A 22,180-nucleotide genomic window follows, 5' to 3' on the forward strand; every position below is an offset into this window, starting at 1 on the left:
AAAAATATGAATTAAATATTCACATGTAATGTCATCTACCCAAATCATAACATAAAATAACATATATTACTTTTGAAATGTAACTTTTCTTATTTTATTCTTATATTATAAAATATCAAGACCCTTTCTTGAAAATTACAACCTTATTTCTTATACAACTTTTTCTTGTGAAATTTTGCTCAAAATATCTTAATTCTCAAATGTCAGACTATTGTGGCCTCAACCCTCAGTTTGGTTTTCAGATTTTTGTCAGCACTCTCTCCTAAATGTCAGATTTAGTGTCCATTATTAAAATACAACTTTGTTTTTATTCTGCAGGATTTATATGTCACCATTCTCACAGAAATCTTTCTGTCACAGATTTCCCTCACCAACAGAGCTGTGGATTAGAAACAGACCGTGCTGACACGTCCCAGCAAGAATTAAGAATTAAAACACCAAAAACAAGTCAGAAAAGTCTGGGTGATTTTCCGTGAGGCAGTGTGAATGAAATGTTTCCCACCTCTCAGTAACGATCAGCTGACAGAAAGGTCACAGGTTCAACACCCTCTCTGTGTGTCAGCAGCCAAACGTCAGCACTCCTATCTGAATACTTCACCGAAATTACATTTACATAACAAACACTCACACACATGCTGTACAGTTAATTCTGGTGCATAAAGGCCTCGTGTCACTGCTCAGGTCTGGTGTTTGAGTGCGTGTCGGCTCCTTTTTTCCCAGAATGCAGCTCTGTATCTTTTCGATCGTTTGTCAGTTGTCCTCTTCATGGCAGAATGTTCCCCTCTGAGGAAGAAAAAAGGTTGAAAACAGTTTGAGAGTATTTTATTTATAGTCTGTGTTAACAGAATATTTGTCTTAAAATGCACTTTGAACTATTTCAACAATCAGCAAACTTCACAACAGAAACAGAAGATTGTTCTTGTTCAAGGGTTAGCACTGTTTCTCATCTCATCATTCTATCACAGTTTAAACATCTTCATCCCCTGCTCCTACTGTCACTAGGGGACAGGGATTGACAGACTTCCAGCTCCCTTCATTGTCTGAATTGTCAAAGATTGTTGCAACAGCACACTCAACAACCTGTTCTGACCCTCTTCCTTCTTGGGTTATAAAAGACATTTGGCACACACTAGGGCCATATATTTTATCCATTTTAAATTCTTCGTTGTCTTCAGGAATTTTCCCAGAGTGTTTTAAATCTGCCATTGTTAAACCATTGTTGAAGAAGCCTGGACTAGATGTTGACACACCGTTAAATTAAAGACCTGTCTCAAACCTTGCGCTTTTATCAAAGGTGTTTGAAAAAGTAGTCTCCAATCAACTCATTGAGTATTTAACAGCTAATGATCTCTTCGAGCCTCTTCAGTCTGCCTTTAGGAAAAATCATTCCACAGAGACTGCACTGACAAAGGTTGTGAATGATCTGTTGTTAAATGTTGATTCTGGTCGTGCTTCTGTCCTTTTGTTGTTGGACCTCAGCGCTGCGTTTGATACAGTCGATCACTGAATCGACTACAACAATACTTCTGCATCTCGGGCAAGGTGCTGATGTGGTTGAAATCCTTCTTGTCAAACAGATCTACAACTACAATCTCAGCGTGTTCTCTTCAATAATGTCCTGTCTGAGCCTTGTGTGGTCAAGCATGGGGTTCCTCAAGGTTCTGTTTTGGGTCCACTGCTTTTCTCACTTTACCTTGCACCACTTGGTCAATTATTACGCTCTTTTGGTTTTGGTTTTCACTGTTATGCAGATGATTTACAATAATATATGCCTGTAAATTGTGAAATCGGGTCAAACATGTCCAAAGCTGTCAAGAGTTGGTTTTCTAAGAACTTTTTGTTTCTTAACTCTGCTAAGACAGAATTGATGATAATTGTACCCCAGAATGTGCATGATGTATTTAAAAATGTTACTCTTTCCCTGGATGACTGTGTGGTTCACTGCAGTGAAAAAATGAAAAACCTTGGGGTTACATTTGACCAGACTCTTGTGTTTGACAAACACATTAAGGAGGTGTCAAAGGCGTCTTTCTTCCATCTGAGAAGGATTGCTAAAATACGATCGATCCTGTCTGACAGAGATGCAGAAATCCTCATACACGCTTTTGTGACATCACGCCTGGACTACTGCAATGTGCTTCTGTCAGGACTCCCAAAGAAAAGCTTTCATGCCCTGCAGATGTTGCAAAATGCTGCTGCTGGTATCCTGACAAGAGCGAGGAAATACGAGCATATTACCCCAGTGCTGGCCTCTCTCCATTGGCTTCCTTGTCAGCTTCGAGCTGATTTTAAAGTACTTTTATTAGCTTTCAAAATTGTAAATGGACTTGCACCTTCTTATTTGAATGACCTCATCATCCCTTATACACCTTCCCGTAACCTTCAATCTCAGGGAACTGGCCTTTTGGTTGTTCCAAAGGTCAGGAAAAAGACTGTTGGTGAGAGAGCTTTTTCATTCCGGGCACCAAAGCTTTGGAATGATCTTCCTGTGGACTGGCAAGCTCTGTGGATGTTTTTAAAGCAAAGCTGAAGACCCACTTGTTTACTCTTTGTTACATGTCTTGAGTTATTTATTTTAAGTCTGTATTTTACTGTCTGTGTTTGTTTTTACTGCCTGTACAGCACTTTGATTGAAAGCGCTTTATAAATAAAATGTATTATTATTATTATTAATTTATTATATAGAGACATGTTGACTCATTGTGGTTCACAGAATGACTTAAGAGACACAAAACAACTACAAAGAGACACAAAACTACAAAGTGATACAAGCAACTACAACGATACAAAGAGAAACGAAACATTTATAAAGTCACAAAAAAACTACAAAGAGAAGTAAAACTGTGACAAAGAAACAAAATGACTCATTTGATCCTGCCATTGATTAACTGTTGTGGTGTGTTCAGGTGCAGTGGGAGCAGAGAGCACAGATGGATCACGGCTAAGGTTCAATAATGGTGAAGGGTCTTTGACACTTTGTTGGAGTGGAAAACTATTTCAACATCCAAGGTCAACAGTACTGTACTGCTGCTAGTCTGATGTAACACTGCGGGGACAGCCACTAAATGGAAGCTTCATTGTATGTTCATGTGTCAATAAAACATCTGGTGTCGGAATTCTTCCGTTTGTGTCACTGTCAGAATACTCATTATCAGTGATGGGCAGTAACGCGTTAGAAGTAACGCGTTACTGTAATCCAATTACTTTTTTCAAATAACGAGTAAAGTAAAGGATTACAATTGCAAAAATAGTAATTCGATTACCTTCCTGCAAGCAGCCTGCGTTACTGCGTTACTAAACCGTGATTTATCTTTGCCACGTGACACTGTCTCATGAGTCGACTCGTGACAATGACGTAGCGGCGCGACGTCTAGAAGTAAACAACAGACACGTGTGTGCAAGACATGGAGTGCGGGAGAGAGAGCGAACATGGAGCATTTCATTCATGGAAGTTCAGACATTACTTTGAGTTTGACTCGGTAAAAGATGTAAAAAACATTAACGTCCGCTGTACACTCTGCGTGGGAAGAAAGATTTTGTCTACAGCGAAAAATTCCACCTCAAATCTGAGCAAGCACCTAGCAAGCCGGCACAAGAATGTGAAACTCACTGAGACACCCCGAAATCCCGACATGGCCGCTGCAGCAACAGAGGGACCCTCTACTGCTAAACAGGTGAAAATAGATTTAAGAGCGTCAGCGACAGGACTTGTGCCGCTGAACTGAAGAAGCTTGTCGTCTTCTTTGATTAGAACAGCCTAAATGTGGCATGCAACAGCATTTTCTGTTTTGGTAAACGCATTACTCCTCTCTGCACTGCAACTGTTAAAAGATGGTTAAAACGATTTTCTTTAAATGAGACTGTTGCATTTAATTTATTTTTTTGTTTGCAATGTGCATAGTTAAAAAGATTGAGTAATAAAAACAAGTTTTAAAAAAGCGTATTGAGGTTGTGTATAGCTAGTGTATTTTTGAAAAGTAACTAAGTAAAGTAATTAGTAAAGTAACTAATTAATTTTGAAAATAAGTAATCAGTAAAGTAACTGGATTACTTTCTTGGATAAGTAATCAGTAACTAATTACTTTTTCCAAGTAACTTGACCAACACTGCTCATTATTGAGGGGGGGATGAAGAAGCACATCAAGACAAAAGCTAATGGCAAACGTTTCAGCAGCTGTGTGTGTGTTCTCACCCCATGGAGCAGAAGCTCACACACTCAGCATCCCGTGTGTTCGTGCAGAGGCAGCGGCCAAGCTCCCGCCTCAGTCGGACTGAACCAAATCCATAAGGAACCACGTGGCTGGAAGACAGGAAGCGAAAGATCAGCGGTAAAAATTCACATGACTTCCCATGTAAATGTTACGCAAATGAAGCAGTTTCTCAGAGAATCTGCAAAACATGATATTACATTTGTTTCCATCCACTCCCGTTGTGTGAATATTAGTATGAGATATATATATATATATATATATATATATATATATACAGGGGCGGATCTACCGGGGTGGCATAGGGTGGCAAATGCCACCCTAAAAGAAAGCCTTGCCACCCCTGCTGCCACCCCAGTTTGCAGCAACGAATTCAAAGAAAAGTTATGTCCAATTTGACATTTACGAGCGCAAATTTCCAATGTCCGACTGCAGTGAATGCAGCACGAGATTACGTCAGATCAGCAAGACGCTGCTTTGTTTAGAAAAATTGAGTGGCGCGATTCGCGAAGCGAGGGAAGGTACGTGTCCACAGGCAGCGGTGTTTCCCCGCGTCCCATTCATTGTCTATGAGAAAAGCTGTGCAATGCATTCTGGTAGCGTCGCGGCGAATGTCGAGAGACGGCCCGCGAGTTGGCCGATCGTCATCAGAGGCACCGGGCACGACTCGCCGCCTCGCAAACGCTCGCGAAAATCTTCTAAACTGAATGTTGTCGATCTAAAATAAAGACAGATTCAGCAACTGCATAGCTTATTTCTCGCTTAAAATGTTTTCAGAAACACCTTCCGGTGAACTATTTTCGTAGAATAAGAGAAAGTTTCCAAACGAGCCGCCATGTTGGTCTGCTGGACAGCTGTGAAAGCGATCGTCCAATCAGGTGCAGCCATGAAGTGTACGCGTGATTGTATGAAGGAGAGCGCCTGTCAATCATCCTCTAGTGCAGCCCACCAAGCGTGCAATACTGGGAAGCGGCGCGTCCACTCGCGTCTAAAATCGCCCCTGTGGACACGTACCTGGAGCCAGGAGTCGCAAGGAAAGAGCTTAAAAACTGATTAACTATCTATCACAAAATGAAATAATAATGAAAGCACAGTGCTAGTATAGTTGCGATGCTGATTTTGAGATGATAAAAATCAGGTTGAAGAACGTTATTTCGCTAACTATACATGTAATGTTAGCTAGGTCTGACGTTAGTTCTGTGTAAAGCAGCTAAGAAAGCTAATATTGATTCAACGTCTGTCAAGGAAAACATTGTACTAAAGTTACTTTGAATCTTACAGAAATGAAGAGGAAAGGTAGCATATTTAGTTTTTTCTCACCAAAGAAAAAGGAGAGAAAAATAGAAAATGATCTGAGCAAGGTAGACGGAGGAGATGAGGTGGAAGGAGAGAGAAAAGAGGTGGAAGGAGAGAGAGAAGGGCAACAGAAAGGTGACAGAGATAGAATACAAGGCCAAGGCGACCAGGGACAGGAGGAGGTGGGAGAACATCACAGCGGTCAAGATATGGAGGAGAGAGAGCATAAATGTAATGTAAATGTCAGCCTGTGCCCTTATGTAGTGTGTACATACTATTTCTCATCAAACTGTGATAACTGTGAGTAAATTCAGTATATATATATAGACGTCTGCCATATGTTGCCACCCCTCAAAAATTCCTGCCCCCCTCTCGCCACCCCATACATATTTTTCTAGATCCGCCCCTGTATATATATATATATATATATATATATATATATATATAACCAGCAGTCTTCTTTTAGTTTCATGTATTATTATGAGTAAGTTTAAAGCTTCTTTGTATAGTTTTGAGATTTCTTTTCATCAGCCTTGTATCACACTTGCAGAAACAAAGATGTCTACAGCCAAAATACCAAGATGACGACGGACAAATTCAAGGTGGCAATGCCCAAAAACCAAGACTGCTACTGTCAAAACCAAAAACTAAGATGGCAAAAAAACAAAGACAGCCAAAATACAAAATGCCAATGGCCAAACATGCTGTGGGCCAAAAGCCAAGATGGTGACCACCAAAACAACACAGATGGCGACAGCCAAGATACAAGATGGCAATGGCCAAACAAACACATGCTTAGTGTTAACATTTTAACAATAACTAGCGTGTATGAACAGCATCTGCTCTTAGTGGACTTTCTGAGATAACGTTACATAACAAGTGTAAAGTCAACATTACATATTAGGTTCAAAAGTGACATGGACAGTGGTCTACTGGGCAGCAGTCCTGTGTTTGTCAGACAGACTCTTTTCTTGCTTCTTTTACTTGTTATTATACTACATAACCTAACATAAGACTTGCTGTGACCGAATGCACAACGTCTGTGCTTTTGCAGAAACATACAATGACGACATTTCAGTTCCCCAAACCTGTTTCCTGCGTTCAGTGGACTCTCTTGTAGAGCTGCAGTGAAGCATCTGGTGCCAGTGTGACAGCTGTGTTGGATCTCAGCCGGCTGCAGGTTAAAGGGGGTCCACTGCTGGATTAGTGGTGGGTTTAACTAGACCACAGGGAGAACCATCAGCAGATGCCAGTCCCCGAGCAGCACAATACGTCAAAACAAGGATTTGTCTTCAGCGTCTGTAAAGTGCCTCATCCCATTTGAACTCTCTGGAACGAGCAGTCGGAATAGATTTAGGTCCAGTTGTGACGAGTCATGTTATTGAGATCACTTCTCAGTCACACATCTGGATCCCATTCCTCCACCTCCAATAATAATAATAATAATAATACATTTTATTTAGAAGCGCCTTTCAGGTCACTCAAGGACACTTTACAATATAAAACAAGAGCAAACAAATAACAAAACCATTAAAAGTGCAAGTAAAAACATCATGAAAACTACAATGAAAATGCTGTCCTGAAAAGGTGGGTTTTGAGAGAGGATTTGAACTGAGGTAGGGAGTCAATATTTCGGATGTCCGATGGGAGTGAGTTCCAGAGTTTGGGAGAAGAGCGGCTGAAAGCTCTGCTCCCCATGGTAATGAGCCGGGCAGAGGGGACAGTGAGGTGGATGGAAGAGGAGGATCTGAGGGAGCGGGTGGAGGTGGCAGTGTGAAGGAGGTCAGACAGATAGGGAGGGGCGAGGTTGTGAATGGCTTTAAAGGTATGAAGGAGAATTTTGAAGTTAATACGGAAGATAATTGGAAGCCAGTGGAGTTGCTGTAGGATGGGGGTGATGTGGTGAAAAGAGGGGGTTTGGGAGATGATACGGGCAGCTGAGTTCTGGACCAGTTGGAGCTTATGGAGGGATTTCTGGGGGAGACCAAAGAGGAGAGAGTTACAATAATCGATACGGGAGGTGACAAGGCTATGTACAAGAATAGAGGTGGTGTGGGGGGTGAGGGAGGGACGGAGGCGATTTATATTACGAAGATGGAAGTAGGCAGTGCGGGTGGTGATGTTGATATGGGATCTGAAGGTGAGTGAGCCATCGAGGATGACACCCAGACTCTTCACCTGGGGGGAGGGGGAAACTATGGAACTGTCAATTGAGAGGGAAAAGCTGTCAACTTTGGATAGAGTGGATTTAGTACCAACAAGAAGGATTTCTGTTTTATCACTGTTAAGTTTGAGGAAGTTTGAGGTGAACCAGGTTTGAATTTCAGAAAGGCAATCTGTCAGGGAGGAGGGAGGGAGGATGGAGTTGGGTTTGGTGGAGAGGTAGAGCTGGGTGTCAAGCAGTGAAAAAGAATATTACATTTACGGAAAATAAGGCCAAGGGGAAGGAGGTAAGTAATGAAAAGGAGGGGACCCAGGACAGAGCCCTGGGGGACACTAGAGGAGACAGGGGAGGGTTGGGAACGGAAGGATTTGAGTTGGATGAACTGAGTGCGGTCTGAGAGATAGGAGTGGAACCAGTCAAGGGGGATGCCAGTGATGCCAATGGAGGATAATCTATTGAGGAGGATGGTATGGGAAATTGTGTCAAAGGCCGCACTCAGGTCAAGGAGGATGAGGATGGAGAGTAAACCAGAATCAGCTGCAGTAAGAAGGTCGTTGGTGATTTTCAGAAGGGCCGTTTCAGTGCTATGATGGTGACGGAAACCAGATTGGAACTGTTTGTATAGACTATTTTGAAATAGATGAGAATGGAGTTGAGAAGCAACGATTTTCTCAAGTATTTTGGAGATGAAAGGTAGATTGGAAATGGGGCGGAGGTTATTGAAGTTGTTGGGATCTGAACCAGGTTTTTTGAGGATAGGGGAGACAGCAGCAGTTTTGAAGGGTGAGGGAACAGAACCAGTAGTGAGAGAGGAGTGGATGATAGCAGCAATGAGAGGGAGCAGTGAGGGGAGGCAGGATATGACCAGGGCAGTAGGGAGGGGATCTAACTGGCATGTGGATGGTTTGGATTTACAGATGAGATCAGAGATAGCAGAGGGATCAGGGAGATGGAAAGAGGAAAATGGGGGAGACTGTAGGGGAGAGGTTCAAAGGAGGGGGGAGGTGAGGGAGTGGGGCTCTGGTGCTGGTGGATTTTTTTGATTTTCTGATTAAAAAACAGAAGGAGGGAGTCACTCGTTTCTGAAGAGTACAGGTGGGGGGGGTAGGAGATCTGGGGGTTGAAGGATTTTGTTGAGTGAAAAGAGTGCCTTGGAGTTGCCATGGTTGGAACAGATGAGACCGGAGTAATAAGTGGATTTGTCTTTTTATGGAGACGCTCAAGTTGACGTCCTTTGGACTTGATGGAGCGGAGTTCAGGGGTGAACCAAGGAGCAGAATGGGAAAATGAGACAGACCGAGTTTTAACAGGAGCGAGGGAGTTGAGAATGGTAGTGAGCGAGTTATTGTAATGGAGAACCAGTTCATCAGGGGAGGAAGAGTAGTCCGGGTCCGGTATAGATGCGATGGTGGAGGAGAGGGTGTGAGGATTTATGACTTTGATATTACGGAATGAGATGAGACGTGGTGGCTTGGTCATGGAGAGGCGGAGTGTGACATTAAATGAAAGGAGGAAGTGGTCAGTGATGGGGAGTTGATCAGCTGTGCAGTTGGAGGGAGTGAGACCAGAGCAACATACTAAGTCCAGTGTATGTCCTTTAATATGGGTAGGGAAGTCAGTGAAGATGTGGTAACCGGAGCTCTCAAGGCAGGATAAGAAGTCACAAGTGAGGGGGAGAGAAGTGTTGTCCAGCTGGAGTAACGGCAGCAAGACGCGCCAGCGTGCACTCCAACACTGTAACCATCATGTATCTAACTTTAACTTTGTGTCACTCTTACATGGAGTGTTTCACTGTTCATCTGTTCACATTGCTCTGTATTTCTGTGTAATTGGAAATAAAAAAAATGTGACCATTGAAGGTGCATTAACTCATGTTTGCCTCTTCTGTAAGGTTGTTTAACAAAACAGACTGAGGGACTCCCCTGAAAGCAAATGTTTTGAATATGCTCCACAGCCTAGTTGCCAGATGAACACATTAATGCATCAAGATTTATAATACAATAATATTGTAGTGAACTGTTCAGACATAATTCCCCATAATGTGTTGTTCAACACAAGCAGTATGTTATGTACCTTTTCTGTATTCTTCACGTATTCCGTCCGTTTCCACTTGAGTTAATGACCTTTGTCTGAACTTTACTATGAGTGTCAGTGGTGGAAAGTAACTGTAGTATATTCAGTTACTGGTTGACTTCAGTACAAATCTAGGTCTCAACACCCCCAATATACTACACGACAAAAACTAGAAAAATATCACAGCATACATTGAATTTCGCACAACTTTTTCAATATTGTGTTTGGCGTATTTGCCTTCATTTGATCAATGACCAAGCTACCAAGGTGCTCCAGGTTCTCATGTCTGATGAAAAACAGCTCTTCAACGCTGCTGAAACCTATTGGTTTTTTTTTGGTGTCTGACTTTGGATAAACCTTTCCATTACATGGAAGATTTGTTAAATACACTGCTTTTGTTTGAATTCCTCAAAATAAAGTGAATTTATCCCAGAGGAGGATCTCTGTTGCCTTTCTTTGGAAAGCAACTGAGGTTTGGACCTCAGCCCTTTTTTGGATGATTGGAGATATTGAGACGTGACTGAGAACAAAAATCACAACTAATTTCAGCGTGAAAATCTGCAAAAACAAATCCATAAACAAATCTGTGTGAGAAATGGATTTAAAAAAATAACATTTACACTCAAAAGTACTTAACGGTTTGTTTTTTCTGGCACCTAATAGCGGTGAACAACAGGAAGTCCCTTAAAGGATCAGTTTAGTACTTGTCTGTGTTTTCATAAAAAGACAAAAACCAACAATGGACAGAACAACTTAACTGTCCCTGTTGGGACATCTGTCTTGAGCCCAGTGCTAATAGTTTCTTTAAATAAAAAACATCTCAAAAACAACATGGAACCATGTTCAAAGAAACCTTTTATACTGACAACACGACAGATTCCAGTGCATAAAGCTTTATTGTATTAATTGCACTTTGCTACAACTATTTATTGGAGTTAAGCCGTTTTTTACGGCTCTATGGCACAGATGCAGTAGAGAATCACCCAATACTTGTTAGTTTGAGTCTGAACATGAAGAACGAGACACAGATTCACCACGTTAACTTGTGAACTAGTTTAATATGTCAGACTAAATGGTGTTGGCAGGATGTGCTGCAGAGGAAAACTGCACGGTTAAGCGGTGAGTTAGTGATTGCGGGCTCTCCCACTGCTGTTTGAAATGGTCTTAATGATGAAGGCAGGAAGATTACGTTCAACCACACTGCTATGTTTAGACTGAACTAACAATCTTAGTGAGAGGGTCCTGCCACTGCTGGTGCTGTTTTTGGCTCATCCCTGGAAGGTATTTCGGTGACACCTCTTTTCTTTTTCTCCTGCTTGAGTTAATTAACCTCGAATGTGACAGAAACACAGACAGTGCAGTTATTCATCAGTATAGTGTGTGTTTTGTGATACAAAATCACCCAGGTTGGTTAAATACTTTGGATAATTTGATATGAGGTTAAGATGTAAAAATAAATTCCAATTTCCAGCTGATATAAAGTCATTTTAACCACGGTTGTGTTTGTTCACCACTACATGACAAATACAATATCATATGTTCAGTGACTATCATAAAAAATCCCACGTTAAATCCTTTCTCATTTTGATTCAACACTTTGATGTGAAGTGGCCGACTGTGAGGAGTTAACTGGTTGTGGTTCAGACCAGGGTCCCACCACGGGGATTTCAGTCTTTGTGGTCTCCTTGGTGGCTTCATGTTAAAAGGGTTTAAACGGGCTATTAAGAAACAGCTAGAGGAAACATGGCAGAAATTACCCTTCGTTAGGAAACGTGCTCTTTCTTATCAGCTCCACCACATCTAACTGCTTATTCATTGCTTGTGCATACTGAACTAAAATGAAGTTAATTGCCACCAATTGTGACAGTCTGTCTGGTTCCAATTTAAAAATATGAACAGCTCACAGCAGCGACTTAAGCTTTAGCCACTTGTGTTAATGTGTAACGCATTCACAACATCGAATATCGATTTTGACTGGAGGAAGCTCTGGCTCGTAAAGAGAATGTTGCATTATGGGTTGTTTGAAGCCTTACAGTTTTTCTCAATTGTTTACACACAAATACTGGTACTTGAGACACAATGACCACAACATGAAACTCATGCACCAACCCCCTGAACTAACTCTGCTAAACTGCAAGCACAATTCCTGCTTTACACTCAAATTGCAGTTTTAAAACACACTTTTTTCAAAACACTACACACAATTCTCTGCATTTGGCACAATTTTCATGAAGAAAATCTCTTGTTTTCACAAGGAACACACTGCCATTAAAAATTCTAAAGTTAATTTCCCTACTATGCACACTGACTCATCACATGGGCAAACACCTGCAACAGAGTTTTACAATTTGCAATCAGAGCATTAGCATAAAAGCGCAACAGGTGAGCTCTTCTGTTTTGGAGCAATGGATGCCAACATTGGCAACAGAGGCAGAGCAAGAGGAGTGAGAGTACGAGGAGGAGCCTAGCATGGATTTGCCATGCTAGGCTATATTTCCCTCGCTGCTTGGCCATCGCTTGCATTGCCTGTGATGTGGATGAGGTGCTGTGGCCAGACCGAAACAGAAGAGAGGATGCGCGATAGTTGTTGTTGTTTTTTGTAACTGTAAATTCTTCTGGTTTTGTATGTAGACCACTGTATATGCAACTTTGTGTTGGTTGGGATGAAAACTGTATACATTACAGTATTCTTGTGGGAAAAATAAAATATATAAAAACTATATTCTAAAATATTTTACAACACATGTATGTATGTACTGTCTGTAGTGAGTGTAACACTGAACAAAAAAAGGCCTAAGACATTATGGTAAATGGAGAAGAAGTGTTCATTGTGTTTTACATTGAGCACATCAGTGTTCAACTGGTTCTTATAAATGTCTATTCATATGATGGTTTGTGTGTGTCATTTGAAAACAAAATACCATTTTGAGAAGAAATAACATTGTTTTGAATGTAAAGTTTCATTTTGCAGGAGAATTGAGGCGTTTTGCCCATTGTGTGTGTGTTTTTTGATTTGTGTGTAGAGTTCTGAGAGTATGAGGCATGCTTTCAGAAAATGTGTGTAAACAATCGAGAAAAACTGTAATACTGCAAACAAGTTTCTTCAAGTCTATAGACTATTTTACAACAAATTGTGTTAGCTGGAGATATAACAAAAGGGCCGACTGTTGGCAGACACGAATCATGTCAGAGTAGAGGGCTAAAGACACTAAAGTTGTGTTGTTGGGTGCCAGATTTTATATTGCATTCACCTGAGATGATAAACTGTTCTTCTTGGCTGTAGCAAGCTACAATATCAGCAAAGGATTTCAGAGATGGAGAGACAATGTTGCAAATAGTTTGGTTTAGTCATCATGCCTGCAGCACACAAAAGACCAACTATTAGAAATCTCAAGCGATCGCCTGCTGCCGGGCTCATCCTCTGTAACCAGTGCAGTATCTACTTGCACCATGCTATAATGCAACACAAATGTTACACAAAACCATCTGACAAAGTTGGGACTTATCTGGTGATAGCAGTGTGCTTTTCTGTGACAAAGAGTGTGTTATTGAAACATTAAGTTGTTCTCATTCAGCAGCTGGCTCGTTAGCTAGTGACCTTACTTATTCCACCACTATGATAACGTTACCCAGCAGAGAGAGACGGACTACATAACTAAAATTTCACAGCTGTAACACCATCACACGCTCTCTGCCTCTCTCTCTCCCCCCATCAGACACTCGCTAACGCTACATGCTAACGGCTGTGGTACATCGGTGAAACTCCGACAGACACAGCTGACAACTTCACAGCTAAATGAAGTGATGTGGTGGAGATGCACGACCAGGGGTGTCCAATCTTATCCAAGAAGGGCCGGTGTGGGTCCAAGTTTTTGTTTTAGCCCAGCACTACCTCACCTGATCTGATCCAACTCATCAAGGTCTTGATTGAAGACCATGGTTAGTTAATTAGTTGAATCAGGTGTCTTAGTACTGGGCGAAAACTAAAACCTGGACCCTTCTTGGGTAGGATTGGACCCCCCTGCATTAGACTGTTTAGCTTCATACTGCAGCTGCTGATCAGCAGGTTATTGTTGCAGAGTATTAGGCTCCATAGTCAGAGATTGGATCTTAGTCGTTTTACGAGGCTGTGTGTTCTTTAGGGCCCGAGCGCCGGCAGCGTCGGGCTGTGGAGCCCTATTGTTATTGTACGGTTTATTATTCTTTCACCAGTTCGACGTGCCTTTTGGGGGCCTCAGCATAAAAAATAAAAAAAACTAACCAAATTTGGTGTGTCCATGCGGCCTGGTAAAAAATTTAAGAATTTGGCGGTTTCGTATTCGGCCACAAAAAAGTTGCTCGCTAGCGCCACCTAGGGTGGCCATTCACCAGCCCCGCGGCACCGTAACTCCGAAGGACATGAAATTTTGCACACATGTGCAGACTAGTTTCCTCTACAAACAATCCTCTTGACTTTGTGATAGTATACTCTATATGTACTTTCCAGAGAATATAAAGTAAAATTAAAAGCATTGTAGATAAAGAAAAAATGCTGCATCAGTGAACGTGTTATTCTCTAAAAGTTGGTAAAAGGAAACAAGAACCCGCCACTTTGTTTTTTGAGTCCTCTTTACTTTTCAGGTCTCAAGGTTGTTAAATAAGTTGATTGATTTTCTCCTTGGAAACTGTCTGACCTGCAGAACAGTGAAAGTTTTATGTGAGTGCCTGCCGTCCATGACGGGAAACCTCCCAGCTGCTGCAATGGGAGATTAACGGCCACTTTTTTAATCTTGGGTTTGTTTTATTGTCACTCTTGAACTCAACTTTCTCACAGTGAAAAGAAACTCACCTTGGCGTGTTGACCCAGACAATGCCGATGTGGCAGAAAAAAATACACTCCTTGTCTTTCTGGTTCTCGCAAGAGCAGCGTTTCTCTCGCTGGTGGGCCATGTAAGGGAGCTGCGCCAGGGGGCCCTCCTCCACTGTGGGGTTTGGAACAGAGAAGGCTGGGGAGCACAAGTGGAAAACATCGATTAGTAAAAGTATTAATTATGATACTAGCTTATAAAGAACTACATGCATATGCTGCAGATGGTAGCTCCATGAATGTTTCTACATTTCTGTCTGAATTTGTTGCACTTCCATGTTTATTACTGGAGCACTTATGGCATACTTATATCAGAGAAGGAAGCGTGGAGATTGGATTCATTCCTGGGGAGCAGACCTTGCGAGTGGGGAGGGCTGGGATGAAAGCTAAGCTAATCCAGCTGCTCTAACCTAAGGCTACTAAACTATGTCATATGTCCAGTCTCAAGAAAATAAGATGGATGCAATAAGACTTCAGGTTAACTGGCAATGAGGGGTTGCTGAGTGTTGGTCCCCCATTAAGACCTGACCCATTGCGGATACATGAGATGAGAGGATGTGGACTCTGTCTCAACATGAGGGATGCTTGGTCCTCAAACACAGTCAAGAGTGAATGTTATGTGAGTTAGTGAATGTTATGATGTCGGCCATGTTTTCTGACCAGAGATGGTTTTTGTTGCTGCCTTTTACATTCCTTCTGATTCGGGCATCACCGGCTCAAACCCCCTCAGCTGTCTCCTTTCGAGTCCCTCACGGATGTCTGAGCTTCTCACCCGATCTCTAAGGGAGACACCAGCCACCCTGAGGAAAATGCGTAATCGCTTTCTCTCATCCTTTTAACTCTCACGCTGTCCTCCCGCAATAAAAGGCCAAAAATATAACTTTTAAATAATGAATGTGTTGCTTAGATATATTCTTATAACGTGGTGTTGGACAATATCAGCCTAATTCTTTCAGCTGCAATCCCGGCGGTGTAAAACGGACTTGGGAGCAAATGAAATAAATATAAAAACATAATTCAAAGTGGTCAGTAGGTTGTACGCTGACACAGATAAGTCATGCCCTCCGATGAGAATCTGGATCTCTCATATAAAACATCATCAGACACAGACAGAAGGGTTTTACCGGTCTCTGAACACTCTAGTTCTCCTAAGAGACCCTCTCACGATCCACCGAGCTTCTTTTTTTTTTATCCGCACACCAAGAGAGCTGATTGGTCAGTAGGCGGTGTTCTTCCACGTTGATGTCTTATCAGGAACATAACCTGCTCCGGAGCAGGTTAGCTCTGCAGCATAAGTTACCATGGCGATCTACCCCAGTAAGAAGTGAACCAGCGTCGTAGGACAAAAAAAACATGGTTTAACGCTTACGTTCCTGCTTCCTAGTACAGGCCCCGGTTCTTGTTCTGGATAACTGTCTGTGACTTCTGTTGGATTATCAGGTTCATTGTTTTTGATAGTGTTTTTGGACTTTGATTTTTTGTTAGCTTATTATTTAAATAAACATTTTTAACTGCATTTGGGTCCTTACCTCCTTCATTCTTAGTATACAAAGACATCATTAAAGCTGCAGTTGGCAAGACTGGCAGTCTCTATGCCTTCCTGACATCTCTCTGAGTCCCCTTAGTGTTTCTCCTTCCCCTCCCCCACTATTTACAGTCACAGAGCTGATACGCAGGTGGTCAAATACATTTTTTGCCCACTTCCTGTTGACCGTAGGCGGTGGATCCAAGAGGCTTTTTTGTACATCTCCACATGCTCTATCTAGGAAAAAATATTCCATGCATGTACGTCCAACCTAGAGGGGGGCTGCTACTCAGAAAAAGGGTATAAAATCAGTCACATTTCATGTTGCCATTAGGTAGCGTTCTGACTGAGTCAATATTGCAGTGCAGACACGTTCAGGACGGGCCTCTGATATTGCAGGATTACCTGATTTAAAGACTGGTGTAATGATAGAGCACTTCCAGGGTTCAGGGAAGGAACTTTCGATTATGGATTTATTTATAATAGTAGTTAAGGGTGCTATGAAACATTCTTTGTGATATTTTAGAAATGTTACATTCATACAAAATGCATCTTTGGCTTTAGAGCTTTTGAGAGCACACACAGCTTTATCAACTTGTGACTGCGACACTACGCACAAATTTAGAAAGGGTTTGTCAGTGTTCAGTTGTATGGTAGGTGGTATTCTACCTGAGTGCAGTTACTTCGCGTCAGTTCTTCAACTGAGTCTCTAAAATAATCGTTCAAAGTTGTTGCAATGTCCCTTGGATCATGGATGACTTTCTCCTCTAGCTGTAGCTCCCTAATTTCTCTATGCACTATACAATTTCCCGTCAGTTTTTTAATATTTGTCCAGATCTCTTTAGCATTTCCTTTTGCAGTACTAATTATGTTAATAAAAAAAAATCCTTTACCACTTTATTTCTGAGAGAAGTAAATGTCTGTCTATCATTCACCCTTTTCGTTTTAAGTGATATTTTAAGAGCATTTTTTCAGTAATGTCCATATGGTTTCATTTAACCACGGGAGGTGATTCTTTTTTGATGGTTTTGCTTTAGTTTTTTTGGTAAGTGCAGACACTGTGTCTTGAATAACAGTCATGAATACATTACAGTTATCACTAACATGATTATTGGTGAAATAATTGGATTATTGAAAAAGACAAGATCTATGCATGTTTCAGAGGAAGTAGTTGGTCTAGTAGGACCTTTGATTAATTGAGTAAAGTTAAAATTAGTTAATAGTGATTTAAACTGTCTCCGATTTGATTTGTCAAGCCAGTTAATATTTAAATCTCCAAACAAGATAACTTCATTTTTCGTGTCATTTTTCGTTCCTTAAGTAGAGCCTGAAGCTCTGCATAGCTGATGGAGGTCTAAACATCCCAATCAGCTTTATCAACATTTGTGGAGAGAGTGCTATTTTAAGACTGATACATTCAAGGTTGTGTTCACAGACCCAGTCTATCTGTTTGCACTTTAAGGGCCCTAGTTTCGTAGACCAGGCACAGTCGGAGCGCAGCGCACCTGCGCCACGCCGACAGGGTGTGTCCGCCTGGACTTTGCAAGTTTCGTGCACCGCGCAGGCTAGCGCAGGCACTCCTCCCGTCACTCCCACCCGCGCAAGTGGGAAAGATGGAGGAGAAGAAGGCATGAGTGGGAGACGAGGAGGAGACAAGGCGTGGACTGGGATTTACACAGCCGATTCAGATCTTCACCAATCAAATGAGCTCCTCTCCTCACCTTTAATGCACCAGGCGAGGTGCAGTGCAAGTTTCGTCACTTGAAAACCCAATGACAAAAGCAGCGCCGCTGTTCCCACCACGCGCTGTGCATGCATATAGTCATAATAATTATAATGCCTATATTATATCACTATAGAAATTGTCTATCACAAAACAGGGTCAGGGCGCACAGCAGTAGACATAATGGTGGCGAGAACCCGGTGCCTGCACGAGCCGGCCGGGCCATTCATCATCATCATCATCACCGTCTTCATCATCTGCGCTCCACAGCTGCCCCGGATTCCCCGTCCAACACCAGAACGGCGGGACACCGGGACCTCGCCCGCCACTCAGACCAGCTGCAGCCGCGGTTCCAGCTCGCGGTAAAGTTGCGCATTTCTGGTCCAAGGTTCAGCTGTGTTAATTCAGTCAGGCTGAGTTTCCGTTACGCGTGCCATCCGCCTTTGATCTGATGTCAGATGTGACGGGACAATCTATACAGATATAAATCCACGTGTTAATTCAATTAGTTGCATTGAGTAGTGTTTGTTGTGATTATTTATTACATGTTAATGTGCCTGGAACTGTGGAAACCTGCCTATGAGGTCTTGGTGACGTGTGCGCACTACACGCCGGTGAGCCAAACTGCCACTCCGCCAGCTGTAATTCGCCTTGCGCCAAGAGCAGACCAGGTTGGAGCTGGCAGGCTTTCTGCGCAGTCTCGGTGAGGCTTTTTGCCATGAAACTTCCGCTGCGCCAAGCTGAATTTGTGACGCCTCCCCCTGCTGCGCCGCCACACCGATCTTGTCGCGCTGATGGAGTCTGAAGGAGTCTGAGTCTTAGCTAGCTGAGGTGGAGGCCCAGGCAGCAGAGGTGAAAGCCCAGGCAGTGGAGGTGGAGGCCCAGCTAGCAGAGTTGGGGGCCCAGCTAGCAGAGGTGGATGCCCAGGCAGTGAAGGTGGAGGCCCAGCTAGAAGAGTTGGAGGCCCAGCTAGCAGAGGTGGAAGCCCAGGCAGTGGAGGTGGAGGCCCAGCTAGCAGAGGTGGACACCCAGGCAGTGGAGGTGGACGCCCAGGCAGTGGCGGTGGAGGCCCGGCTAGCAGAGTTGGAGGCCCAGCTAGCAGAGGTGGAAGCCCAGGCAGTGAAGGTGGAGGTCCAATTAGCAGAGATGGAGGCCAAGCTGGCAGTAGTGTTCACCCTGCTAGTAGAAGTGGAGGCATAGCTGGCAGTGATTTTAGCCCCACCAGCTGAGGTAGAGGCCCAGCTAGCACTGGAGGTGGTCCAGCTAGTCGTGGGGCTAGTCCAGTTAAAGATTGAGGCCCAGGATTTAGTTCAACATCATCAGCCAAGAGAAGTATCAGCAAACTCGCCAGGAAAGGCGATAGGAGAAGGCAAAAGGAATTAGAAAAAGTCGACCGCGGTACTTAGAGAGGTGCTTTCACTAAGCTACGTCATTATAATGCTGCTGATGATTGACAGCTGATGATCGGCACTGGTGAGTTACATGCGTCTGTGCCGGAGAAACTAAAATAATGACGGCTTCAGGTCCAGCAGCTCCTCCTTCCTGTTTGACCGTTTGCTGTATTAACATTTCATTTGTGGTTTTAGTTTAGTTTTGTCAAACATTTGTAACATGATTGAAATAAATAAAAAATACCATTAAATGATTATCACACATTTATTAACACAATTCAAATTACTATGTCTTCATGAAAGTCATTGTTAAATATGCAAATGCACATATCATTTGTTTTCATGAATGGCCGAGGTGTGCGGCACTTTAAATGTTGCTCTGGCAAAGAATTGTGGGTCGGCGTAATCTCCTTTCTTTTCGTAAAAGGGCCGTTGTATCCTGTGCGGATAAGGAGATCTGAAAGGAAACATTGGAGCTCCACTTCCGGGTCACTTCATCAGTTAGGAACCTTCCTAAGCAAAATAGACTATTCGACCGCAGCCCTGGCTTTCCTAATCAGTTTGTTCAGTCTTCCGGTCAGCAGCTGTTATGCTGCTGCTCCAGCACAGCACACCAAAAAAGATAGCTGATGCCACCACAGAGTCATAAACGGTCCTGGGTCTCTTTATAGCAGAAAGAGTCTGCTCCGGCCTTTTTTGTAGAGGGCGTTGAGGGCGGGCTCTTGATGAATTTTAGCTCATGTCTTGACCATGTGATTAGTATGGAGTGAGAATCATGCCAAAACCTCACACACACACAAAAACTGTTTTACTCACACCCAACGATTCACAAACAAACTCAGTGTGGTTTGCAAATACAAAACATCAGTCACAAACTAATGCATTTTGTTTTGCAAATAAGAAACGTGCCTATCAAATAAATACATAATGCTTCAGAAACAAATACAGTATGTTTTACACATACAAAGAAACATATTTCTTCAATTACAAAAAAAAATATCCTCCAAGTACAAACTAAAATCTTTCAAGTACAAAAAAAAATTCTGCAAGTACAAACTAAAATCTTTCAAGTACAAAAAGAAATCCTTCATGTACAAACTAAAATCTTTCAAGTACAAAAAAAAAAATCCTTCAAGTACGAAACAATATTCTACAATTACGAAACAAAATTCTACAAGTACAGAACAACTGTCACGTAACTTTTGGCGCTGATCCACAAGCAAATGCCAGTAACGCACTCCACAACAGCAGGTGGTGCTGTTGAGTCAATTTAAGGCCAGTACGACCCGACTCGAAATGCCATACTAACGTCCTACTCGTACTAAAATGTGACGTATATTTGAGTACGTAGTGCGTCTACATACAAATGAAATGCCATAGCCTACTAACGTACTGCCTACTACATAGGCTACTCAACGTGTATGTATTGCATACTGCCTACTCAATGAACGTATGAGTATGCTGTTACCCTCGGACTGTTCACATGGAAGTATACACATCTCATGCTACATTTTTGGGGTTTTTTTTTACTTTATTGACATCTCGTCATCTTCTCTCACATAACTGAATCGATTACGTTAGCGGTTCTAGATCCCGTTTAATGGAAATTGCTTATCAAAATATAAAGCATGATTATTATTACACTTCATTAAATATTTCTAAATATTTTTTAAGTCAAATTACTATTGTCAAATGTTTACTACAGTTTATTATATATGCGCGCCAGCACCTTCACAGCGGAGATGACGGAGGAAATCGGCCCGTCGGAGGAGCTACATTATTCACATGTACATGGAATTTGGATTTCCCTCTGAATTAAGTAATATCACTTATCTGGTTTAAATAAGTTCCTTTGTTATTTGATCATCAAAAGACAGGCATATTGATGCATAAACAAAATCAACAGACATGTCGGCTAATATAAGTTGTTTTAATAATATCATGTATGAGTTTGGTGGGATAAAAAAAACATGTAGTGGGCTATTAGTGAATCATTTATTAGACAAATAATCCATGTTATATATACAGGTTGCAATAGAAGAAATAAGTACTGTTTATCAACAAATTAATAGGAAAACATTCGGAATAAATGTAATATCTGATGTTTTCTGTTACAGGTTGGTGCCAGACGGCCGTACTGCAGGTCAATCCTCATGTTCCCCTGCTGGGCCTCTACTTTGGGTAATGGGATTTAAGGAAGGACCTCCGTCTTTCAAGGCATTCCATGGAGAACCTCGTCCACTGCTTACTAACAGAACATAGTTGGGTTCCATGTCCATAGTTCCACGGTGGCGACAAAGCCAACGAGCCACTCCAGCAGTCCTGGGAGATCCTCAGAGGCTCCAGCAGTCCTGGGACATCCTCAGAGGGTCGTAGCTGCAGTGTCTGCTCCAAATGTCCAGATCCCTGTGTTGCAGGAACATGATTATTGTTGAGGTTTTATTTTTGTTCATCAGTGGTGCAGTTTATAAGTAAAACCACATGGTATAAGTTCTTACAGTCAAATGTTTCCTGTTAAATGTTTTTATGAATATATCTGATGTTCTGTACAAATCTAAATAATAAATATCTTAATATATATTATTGTTGACTCGTGTTTTAGGCCTGCAGGTCTATTTCCCTCCTGCTCTGGAGGAGAGACCCTGCTGCAGTGGTTGGCATCATGGCTGAGGAGATAGGGTGTAGTGGGGTAATAGCAGGTCTTTGCTCCATCACCTCATTCATGACAACAAACACTTCCAGTGTGCAGCAGTGACCTCTTCTCCCTCAGTGCTGACACCTTCAGTTCCTTTAAACAACGTATACAAACACTTCTCATAAACATGTTTTAGCTAAACTATTCACCATTAGTTATATATTAGAATATGTACTGTAATACTGTAGCACATGGGATAAACTTAATGGACTCTGATGTTTTAACACATTGTAGATATTACCCAGCACTGACTTTGCCC

General features: G+C 42.2%; 1 protein-coding gene across 2 annotated transcripts in view; it reads right to left on the bottom strand.

Annotated features, from left to right (window-relative positions):
* Positions 1-348: 348 nt before the first annotated feature.
* Positions 349-22,180, bottom strand: part of LOC311027209 (endothelin-2) — a 53,324-nt gene continuing 31,492 nt past the window's right edge. For both annotated transcript variants that reach the window (XM_084031114.1, XM_084031113.1), the window contains 3 exons: positions 14,570-14,726; positions 4,193-4,300; positions 349-783 (listed from right to left, as the gene is read on the bottom strand). In XM_084031114.1, the coding sequence (XP_083887240.1) occupies positions 678-783; positions 4,193-4,300; positions 14,570-14,726 (371 nt within the window). In that variant the 3' untranslated portion in view covers positions 349-677. The remainder of the gene's footprint in view (positions 784-4,192; positions 4,301-14,569; positions 14,727-22,180) is intronic.

Source organism: Eutrigla gurnardus, assembly GCF_963514095.1.
Source record: "Eutrigla gurnardus genome assembly, chromosome: 16".
Classification (NCBI taxonomy): Eukaryota; Metazoa; Chordata; class Actinopteri; order Perciformes; family Triglidae; genus Eutrigla; species Eutrigla gurnardus.